This window comes from Eschrichtius robustus, chromosome 2 (genome assembly GCF_028021215.1).
Source record: "Eschrichtius robustus isolate mEscRob2 chromosome 2, mEscRob2.pri, whole genome shotgun sequence".
Classification (NCBI taxonomy): domain Eukaryota; kingdom Metazoa; phylum Chordata; class Mammalia; order Artiodactyla; family Eschrichtiidae; genus Eschrichtius; species Eschrichtius robustus.
In genome coordinates, this window is record NC_090825.1 from 1,948,833 (window position 1) to 1,958,449 (window position 9,617).

At 60.5% G+C, this 9,617-nt stretch overlaps 1 protein-coding gene and 1 long non-coding RNA gene across 4 annotated transcripts; one reads left to right on the forward strand and one right to left on the reverse strand.

The window, feature by feature from the left end:
• Positions 1-209: 209 nt before the first annotated feature.
• IRX2 (iroquois homeobox 2) lies at positions 210-5,458 on the reverse strand. 3 transcript variants are annotated; one of them, XM_068535124.1, is made up of 5 exons: positions 5,135-5,458; positions 3,346-3,751; positions 2,329-3,042; positions 1,436-1,510; positions 210-705 (listed from the first exon to the last, which is right to left on the reverse strand). In XM_068535124.1, exons 1-4 carry the CDS (start codon positions 5,381-5,383, stop codon positions 1,458-1,460), a joined length of 1,422 nt encoding a protein of 473 aa, XP_068391225.1. In that variant the 5' UTR covers positions 5,384-5,458; the 3' UTR covers positions 210-705; positions 1,436-1,457. The 3 variants fall into 3 exon arrangements, with proteins under 3 accessions (XP_068391225.1, XP_068391226.1, XP_068391224.1); XM_068535125.1 differs by having other exon boundaries at positions 210-1,335; XM_068535123.1 differs by lacking the exons at positions 210-705; positions 1,436-1,510 and having other exon boundaries at positions 1,519-3,042.
• A 515-nt stretch (positions 5,459-5,973) lies between these two features.
• LOC137755617 (uncharacterized) lies at positions 5,974-9,281 on the forward strand. The gene is made up of 5 exons (XR_011072035.1): positions 5,974-6,477; positions 6,630-6,792; positions 7,323-7,402; positions 8,574-8,909; positions 9,079-9,281. It is a non-coding gene; the product is annotated as an uncharacterized lncRNA (long non-coding RNA).
• The last annotated feature ends 336 nt before the right edge of the window (positions 9,282-9,617 follow it).

Consider the following 9,617-nt stretch of genomic DNA (forward strand, 5'->3'; position numbering starts at 1 on the left):
CTGAGGTCAGATCACCTGGGCAGAGGGGCTACTATCACCAGGACTCCCTACTCAAATCACTCTTCCAGGACAAATGAGCCCCAGACACCACATTGTTGTAGACTAGTTTGTTTTTATTTACAATTTAAGATATAAATTAGTAAAGAATTCTTGTTAAACAACCAACAAAGATTATATAACCAGCAATGTTCAAATAAAAACCAGGCAGAATTTATTTACAAAAGGTTTAGATTCCATTGCAATACAACTTGCATAAATTACGAGAAGCTTTATATCATTATAAAAATAAATATCAAATTTGTTTCCACTTCTTAAGTACTCAAGTTCTATAATCACGTTTTATTTCTACTGTGTACATCTTTTACAAATAAACTTTACAGTAAATCCTATCACAACTATAGAATATATACCGTGGCAATGAAGTGATCAATTCAAGATATCCTGAGAAAAAAGATTGTTTTCCAAAGTCACACATACATTGGGGAAGCTATACTATGCCAACAAATTCACATATGTCCAACAAAAGTCTGTTCCAATAGAGTCTGTGGGTTGGCAGTGCCCTGTGGATCCTTCTCTTTTACAGTGGCACAAGATGTGGTCCGGATTTAGAGATCATTTTTTGTTTTATATATCTGTATATTTATGAACTTGGGAAGAGAGAATGGCCTGCTGACTTTTTTTTTCCAAAGCAATTGTGACACCTACCTGTGGACCAAGGAAAAAACCAAATCATCCCAAATCCTTCAGTCCCATGCCAACATCATCATATTCTAAAAAAGAGCCCATCTGAAATGGTTTTGCCTCTTTCCCATCTTCAAGATCTGTGATTAGCAATTGTGCCTACTTGTAAAGTAGGTATTTTTTGAGTTACTGCTGTCAGCCAGGCGAACTGCACGGCCCTATCTAGTCCATCTGGACGTAGGGACAAGCCTGATAAAAGACTAGACTAGTCCTTCTATGTCTCTACAGTCTGACTCTGCAAAGATCATCTATAAAGGGGTTTGATACCCCAAGTTTCAGGAGCACTCGCTCATCAAAGCAAGTGTCTATTAAGGGTCTAGCATAGTTAAAAAACAAAAAAAGTTCCAAGTTGCATACAAATACCCAGACTTTAAGAATCTATTTTTTCCAAAGAGAAAACAACAGCAGTAGTGCAATAAATACATTCCAGTTAAAGGAGTGATTCTGTAAAGCAGAACTTGAGCAGAAAAAGAGGGACTCTCGAAAAGAGAATGGATCCTCTCCCACTTAAAGGGAAAAACAAAACAAAACAAAACAAAACAAAACAAAACAAAACAAACCAGGGAAGACTGCAGTGCTCTGTCCTCAAACCCCCTGACAAAAAGCAAGAAATACACATTAAGCAAGTTTACAGGGCAACGGGTTCGGGGAGGCTCCCCAAGGGGTAGGGGGGAACCCCAGGGAGCCCACTTACTTGCATTGCTGTGTGGGCCCTTCTATAGGTAGGGCTGGAGGCCTCCACCAACCACGGTGCAGCCCTCACTGGCATCTGTCAGGGGAGGGGGCAGTTAGTCAGAACCCACCCCCAGAGCCATCAGTCTTCCCAGACAGCAGCACAGCCACAAGCCCGCACACCCACGCTTGCAATGCCCTTGCCCCCTGCGCCCAGCGAGCAGATTGGGGGAGCCCGCTGTCTCCACCACCAATGCCTGAGACAGACTTCGGTCACGTTTCCGCGTCCTCATTTTCTCTCCCCCTCAACTCCTTTTACAGGTCTTATCAGCTCAAGCCTGAATTATGAGCAACATAGGCGATATAAAGAAAAGGAGAGAAAGAAAATAGGTTCTCGTTTTCTATTTTGAAGATTTAAAAACTAAGGCCTCTGGGAAGAACTAGAACGTTTTGTTTCCTTCCAGCCAAAGGCAGAAGAGGAGATTCAGCTGAGACTCTATAAAGGGACAGAAAATACAGAAGCTTAGGCTCAGTCAGCAGGGGGAAAGCTGGCAGCTGCATCTCGTGGCAATTTGTGTTTGACCAAATGAAAACAGTCACGAGAATACTAATAACGGTAATAATGATAAATCAAATGAAAAGTCAGTTATAAGGGGGCAAGTCCCGTTGCGAGGCAGGATCGCCTGGCCCTCCGCCCCCTTTCTGCCCTCACCACCCCTTCGCTGCTAACTTGTAGTCCAAGAACCACCGTCCAAAGACGTCCTGTCTTTTTCCTGTTCTCGTGTAAGCGACAAAGCTTCCCTGGCCAGACCTACAGGTCCCCCGGCCCCTTCCCCGGCTCCTCGAGGGTGCTCACCAACCGGGGACCCGCCGGCGCCCCCTCCCCCAGGGCCCCGCTGGCCGCAGGCCGCCTACCTTTCTTGGGCTCGTAGCCGCCGCCGGGGGGCCGGTAGTGGGGCTCCAGCGGGTGCGCGCCCGCCTTGCCCGCGTCGCTGGCAGCCTTGGGCGCCGCGTGCAGCGCCTCTCCGGGGGCCGCGGCCGCCGAGTTGTACCGCAGGAGCCCCTGGCCCTGCAGCGCCGCGTTCAAGTTCCCGTAGTTTGTGTAGTTGCCGTAGAAAGGCGACGTGTAGTAGAGGTGGCGGCCGAGCAGCGGCGACGCGGGGTAGGGCGAGCCGCCTGGCGGCGCCCCAGACGAGGCGGGCGCGGCGGCCGCTGGCAGCCCCGGCGGCGCGCAGCCCGGGCCCAGGCTCGGCTGCTTGAGGTCCGACGTGGCGATCTCGGCCAGAGACCACAGCTTGGGCTTGCTGGCGGGCGGCGGCGCGCCCGGCGACGTCCGGCTGCCCAGGGGCGTCTTGCCGCCGCCGCCGCCCCCGCGGGGCGCGGCCTCAGATGGGGGGCTCAGCAGCGGCGCCTCCACGCCGGTGAGCGGCGACGAGGTCACGGGCTTGGGCGGCGCCAGGTCCCGCTCGCCCTCCTCGTCGTCGTCCTCGTCGTCCTCCAGGTCGTCGTACTTCTTGCACTCCGAGCCCGACTCGCACAGGGGGTCCCCGGCCCGGCACGGCAGCTTCTCTCCGTCCGACTCGGCGGAGCACGAGTGATCCGTGAGCGAGTCGACGTGCAGGCTGATCCCTGCAGGGGCGCGGGCACGGTCTGTGGCACCCGGGGGCTCTCTGCCCCACCTGCTCCCTCACTTCGACCCAAACCCAGCCGCGTCCTCGAGAGAGCGTGACCTCCCAGGACGCGCTCACCGAGGAGTTTCTCGGCCCCGGAGCTGCCAGGCGGCCGAGACTCCAAGCCCGAACCTGGAGCGTCGGGCGGGCAGCACCCGTCCCCCCACCCCCAACCCCGGACCTCATCCTCCCTGACCTCAGCTTGGCGCCCCGCCTGGGAAGAAAGCTCCTGCGACCCTGCGCCCGCCTCGGCCCCTCTCACCTTCGTCCTCCGCCGAAGTCTCGGTGCCCTCCTGCGCCTTGTCCGGACTCTCCTCCTTGCTCCTTGCCGAGTCGCCCTCGTCCTCGTCTTCGTCCTCGCTTTTGTTCCTGGGGGCCCACGTCATCTTGTTCTCCTTCTTGAGCCGCCGGCGCGCGTTGGCGAACCAGGTGGAGACCTGCGTGAGGGTCATCTTGGTGATGATGGCCAGCATGATCTTCTCGCCCTTGGTGGGGTAAGGGTTCTTGCGGTGCTCGTTGAGCCAGGCCTTGAGCGTGGCCGTGGCATCCCGCGTGGCGTTCTTGCGGTAGGCCGGGTCATTGAGCTGGTACGGGTAGGCCGCGCTCCCGTAAGGGTGGTAGCTGATGGCGCCCGTCATCCCGGTCGTGTGTGCGTCGTAGGGCGCACCCTGCAACCGACAAGAGCCTGGTGAGCGGGTCCCTTGGGGACCTGCCGGGCGTCAGCGCCAAGGCGACCCCTCCACCCGCCCGTGGCCGCCTTTCCCACGATGCCTCCGGCGCTAGAGCTGCGCTTCCCGCAGCAACAGAGCAAAAGGACGCAGCGGGTAATTTAAGGCCAGCTGTTGATCAAGAAAAGCGATATGGTTTTCTTCTCAAAATTTCCAACTATTTCACTTTCCTAAAATGACGCATCTTCCCCCAAATGCCCCTGGGCCTCCGGTACAGACGTACACAAATACGAACGCACATACAGGCCCACAGGTAGTTTCTTGATATCTAAATTTCTCTGGATGTTAAGTGCGGCTGCCTCCCCTACTCCTCCTCCCCCGCCCTTATATGGTTAAAAAACTACCCCAGAGCCCCCGCTCCGCTATTCACCATCCTAAAGCTCGGCAAATCCAATTTGCAACTCAGAAGCCAGTCACCGTTTCGAATTCTTCAAATACGTGGTAATTAGCATGTTAATTCAGCCTTTAACGTTTAAATTCGAGACTTTTACAGCCTTCGCCGAGGCCCCAGCTACTCCATTGCTGCCCTGGAATTCCGCCGAGAGCGGGAGGTGGCCACCAGCCCCCGTTACGGCCTCCACCATCTAAAACGCGCTTTGCCACACCCGGCCGGGCCCAGCTGCAGACCCCGAGGAGCGCGGGCCGACCCCGGGTCGGGGAAGCAGGAGCTGCTCTCGGTGCGCAGGGGACCGAGGCGGCACTTAGCTGGCCAAACGCCGGCCGACACGTTTTTCCGAAGCATGGCCTGTGGGACAGATTAAGGCTGAGATCTTGGCGGCCGGGCCGGGCCCCAGATCCTCTAACGATGCTCCCTCCCTTCCCCAGCCCGGTGACCCCCAAGCCCCTACAAGTAGATGCTAAACACTCGGTAATCGCCCCGGAGGCCCCAGTGGCGCCGACCCTAGCGCCCCGCGCCGAAAGAAGCGAGCCCCGGCCCGCTCCGGACTCCTGGCCGAGCTTCGGCGCCTGAAAGAAGGACCACCCAGGACAGATCCCATCCCGACCCCAGCGGAGTCGCACTTCACAGGCTCTTGGGGAAAATGACCCCTGCAGCCGAGGGGAAGGGCGTGGAGCGCGAGGCTCGGCCCGCGCTCAGGACATCGCCGGCCGACCGCCCTGCCTCTTGCCCTGGACTCTCGTCCCGCCAGCAGCGCGGCGACCCCAGTCGGCGACTGCGGAGACACCTCCCACGGCACGTTCCCCGCCGCCCAGCTCGCGGATCCCCGGCCCCGCTCCGCCAGCGCCGCGATCAGTGTCTCCGCGCCCGGCGTCCCACGTCCCGCGTCCCGCGTCCCGCTCGCCCGCCCGCCCGCGCGCGGTTACCATGTAGGATGGGAAGCCGGCGGCGGCGGCGGCAGCGTCGGCCGAGTACTGCAGCGGGCTGCCGAAGCCCGTGGCCGCCTGCGCGGTGAAGGCCGCGGAGCCCGGGTAAGGGCTGAACGCCGATCCCGACGCCGAGCGCGCCAGCTCCTCGCTGCGCGGCGCCGCCAGTGCCGACGCGCCGTACGCCGGGCACGAGTATAGCGCCAGCGAGCCGGGCGCCTGGTACAGGTAGCCCTGCGGGTAGGACATGGTGGGCGCGGGGCGCCGGGCCCGCGTCACGCCGAGCAGCGGGCAGGGCGCGCGGCGCCCTCCATCCACGCCCGGCCGGGGCGCGGCGCGGTGGAGGCGGGCGCGGGGACCGCCGGCCGAGGCAGGCCGGCCTGCGCACTAGCCCGGGCGGCCCGCGGGCCGGGGGAGCTGCTGGGCGGCGGCGGCGGCGGCGGCGGCGGCAGCGCGGAGCCGGTGGGCGCAGCCGCGCGCCAGGCCGGCGGTCGGGGTTTGGGGGAGTCTGGACGCGGGAGTGAGGAGTTGAGGAAGGAGCGCTCGAGTTTCCGAGGGACATTGGAACGCGGAGCTGTCCGTCACGAGCTCATCTGCATATTCGGGCGCCCGCCCCCTCCCCTGCCCCACCCGCTTCTCCCGCTCCAGCCGCCAGGCCGCGGCCGGGGGAGGGGCGGAGACGGGCCGGGGAGGGGGGCGGAGGAGCGGGCGGCGGGAGGGAGGAGGAGGAGGAGGAGGGAGGGAGGAGGAAGAGGGAGGGAGGAGGAGGAGGGAGGGAGGAGGAGGAGGGAGGGAGGAGGAGGAGGTGGCGACGCGCAGGCTTTTGTGGCGCAGTCGACTCTCGCGCAGACCCAGCCCGCGGCTCGCGGCCCCGCAGCCTGGCGGGGCCGAGCAGTGCGCACCCCCTCCCACTCGCGCGGACTCCCGGCACCCGCCCTCCCACCTTCCGCTGCCAGCCCCCCAGACCCCGCCGCGCTGGCCCCCTTCCCTTGCCCCGCCCGCAGCTTGGCCCGCGAGAACCCGGCAGAGGCCGCCGGGCTGCCACTTGGGGGGACGAATGGCCCGTGCCCCCTCTCCGCCCGGGTGACTGAGCGCAGGACCCTAGTGCCAGGGCCGAGAGCCGCGGGTGATGGGGCGGGAGTGTGGCACCCGAGGCCCGGGTCCTCCTGGGGGTGCCGTGCGTGGCTCTCACTTCCACCTTCCTGCGTCCACCCTGCCTGCCGCACGGTGCGAAGCTCCCCGCGTGGCCTCGCGTCTGGTCTCCGGCCCCGCGCCGCCCGGCGTGTCCCCGCGGGACCCGGATCCGGGGCACTTTCGTTGCGAACTGCCAGGAGGGCCCTGAGGTGAGCTTTCTGCCCCGAAATCCGTAGTGGCAAGCCGGTCCCGGGGTGTTAGGACTTTCTGCTCTAGGAAGCGTTTTAGCCCACGCCTCCAGTGCTTCGTCCGGGAAGACGCAGCCCCCCCAAAGGGTTTTATTTTATTTTGTTTTAATAAGTTGACTCCTCTTTCGGATTTGTGTTGTGAAACACTCGGGGGAATGATTGTCACCGGACAGACCGCCTCTGGCGCGACGTGAAGCCTCGCTGTCACTCGGGAAGGGACGAGAAAACGACAGGCTGGTGGCAAGGGCGGCGCAGTCGGCAGCACAGGTAGCTCAGGTAACAGGCGACTCGGGAGGTGCTTCGCAGGGCCCAGCGGCGAGATGCTTAGCAAAGGGCCCTGGGACCCCCAGTCCCTCGAAAACACCCTTCTCCCCATACCTTCTCCAGGGGCCGGGCCAGCGGAAGCGGGCGTCTGGGCTGGGGGGGCCGGGGGGTGGGGAGGTCACCGGTGGCGCTCAGGAGGTCCACGGGGGGTCGGGTGTGTGCGGATACGGCGGGGTGGCCCACACAACAGGTGTCACTACTTCGGCGGCCGTCTCGGGTGGGTGACCTGTAGGGGGAGAACGCGGTAGCTGGGAGCTCCGGCCCGCAGACCCCCCCCCCTTCCCGCAGCCCCCTGTTGGTTGGGCAGCTCTCAGAGTGACCAGAGTTATCGCTTTCGGGTCGCGGTCGCGCGGGCGCCGCGCGCGCGTCCTGCGGCCGCTCTGCTGGCTGCGGCTGCAGCGCGGAGACCATGAGGCCCCAGTCTGCGGCCTGGTCGCCTGCGGCACCTTCGAGGCAGTCAGGGTGCGTCTGTCTTTCCCTAGGTCCAGGGGACCAGTTGTAAACCGCAGTGCCGGGCTTGAGCAGAACCCACCGTCCTTGGCCTGCGGGTGGGTGGCCCCCGGTAGGTGCGGTCCAGGCCCTTTAACGAGCCGCCTCTCCCCCGAGCCCCCAAACCACTCGCCCCCACCTGTCCCCCCACGCTGCCTACAAACCCCAGCCTGCTCCCGCCGCACTTCACTGGCCACCTCCCCCCCAACACACCCTCCTCCGCCCCGCCCCTCCCCCACTACTTCCCACACACTCTGGGCCGCTGTGAGGAGCCAGCAGGGGAGTTTCAACAATGCTGTGACCCCAAGCAGGACGTCCTAATTCAGTTCAGGGCAGATATTTTAAATCAATTATCCTAGCGTTAAAAAGGAAAGAGAAGGAGAGAGAGCCAGAGGCCCCAGCAGCCCTGTGGAGCATGCCTTTGACAGGACCCACGGCATTTGTGGTCTTCCTGGGAGGGAATTCGGCCGGGAAGAGGCCATAAATGAGACAGACACACGTTGGATGACCAACATAAACAGCAACAGATCAGGTTACAGGCCTTCGGTTCGCTTCCAATTACATAGTTTAAGTGAAAAAATCAGGTCTAATTTTTATCTCCAAGGAAGACTGGCTTGAGTATTTCCATTTCTAAAGACCAGTTCCTGCTGTTGTCTCATTAGCATTTGGGCCTGCCCCCCCTCGCCCTCCCTCCCCCTCCCCCTCACCCTCACCCTCCCCCGATCTCTCTCCTGGGCCTGATCTCTGCCAGGGGCAGAAAAGAAAACAGCGAATTATTACAAAAACATCCCCGGTTTGGAGCAGAAGCATAAGCTCCGATACACTCGATTTTGACATCAATTAAGTGTATAACCAGACATGTGCACGTGGCTTTGGAGGGTCTCCACTCGCCCAGGGTGCATCTCCAGAAAGGGCTGCCAGGCTCTTCCCTCTGCCTCTAGCTCGGCGCTGCTGATTCTGAAGACAGCCTCTTCTCCGAGTGTATTTATCCCCCAGCAATTATACTCCTCCACTGAAATCTGAATTTTCCGTACTGCTGCCTGCTACTAATAAAACCCGTCTACCTTGCACTATTAAACAGTCGAATCGCCCTACATGCCGTTTTTATTAGTAGTGACTGTAGCAAATTAAAATGCCTACGCAGAGACATTAAAACTTAACGCTCTGCATTGTTATTGGGATATATAAACTCCGTTTCGCTTTAAAGCGCTCTGATTTTTTAAAATCACTTTCCCTTTTCGTAGATTAAAGTTGGCTGGGTCTTCTTTTTAAAAACTCAATCGAAAGAACAGGCTGCATGTGTCGAGGCTCGACGCGGTGGCTGGGAGCGCGGCCGCCTGCGACGGTGGCCTGGATTCGCTGGAACTGCGTCTCGGGTCACCGCGGGGAGCGCTCGGCTGCGCCCCGGGCCGCCAGGCCGCCTCTCTCCGAGAGCAGGGACCTAGATGCTTCGCTCACGGGCGTGGAGGGCGTTCAGGCCTGTGGAGCGTCTGCGTCCGGACGTACACTTGGCTTCTGTGGCTTTCAGTTGCCCTCCGAGCTGGATTTAAAGAGAAGGGCCGGCACGCAGGGCCAACCGGGTAAGTGCCCGGAAAGCGCGCTCACACGGAACCATTAACCTGGGCAGTGAGCTTTCAGGTTTACGGTGCATCCCCTCGCCCCTTTGCCCCAGGTATGCATTCAAAAAAAAAAAAAAAGGGGGGGTGGTGATGGTTAGCACTGTCACATTTCTGTTTCTTGTCCCAACAGTGGCCGATGCCTTTGGAACAAGTCGGCGTGGACATGCACGTTTCAAGAAGCTGCGGTTTCCCGGAGGCCAAGCTCTGGGAAACGGCAGAAACGCTCGCGGGCTTGGGCTCCGGGCCCTTCCCGGAAAGCGGCGGCGGCGCAGACCGTGGCGCCCTCCACCTCCGTCCTGGGGCTCCCGGGAGCCGGGCAGGCTGAGCGGCGACGCGGCCCGAAGTCGTGCGCGCGGGCGGCGAGGGGGCGCTGTGGCCCGCGGCTGCCGCCTCGTCCCCGCCGCGGTGGCCCCGGCGCTGTCCCCGGCCACCGACGGGCGGCGGGAGTCCCGGACCTGCCTCCTCCCACGTCGGTTTGATTCGGGGAAGAAGGACAATAACACTGGAGGATTTCAATAAAACCTGAGCCTCACTCGACCTTTCTCTCGTTCCGCCTTCTGCCCTGTCTTCCGGGGAGTTTGTAAGAGTTTGGTGGGAAAATAGGTGCCATTGTGGAGCTTGTAAATTTGGAGGGGGGTCAGTTAAGATTAAAGAGACACATTTTACGTG

Bases quoted from the DNA above. Each gene is read 5' to 3' on its own strand.
- IRX2 (XM_068535123.1), bottom strand. From the start codon at position 5,383: ATGTCCTACCCGCAGGGCTACCTGTACCAGGCGCCCGGCTCGCTGGCG. The intron at 3,752-5,134 runs GTAACCGCGCGC...TGTCGGTTGCAG, and splicing joins CCGGCTTCCCATCCTACATG to GGTGCGCCCTACGACGCACA. The intron at 3,043-3,345 runs GTGAGAGGGGCC...GCGCCCCTGCAG, and splicing joins GACTTCGGCGGAGGACGAAG to GGATCAGCCTGCACGTCGAC.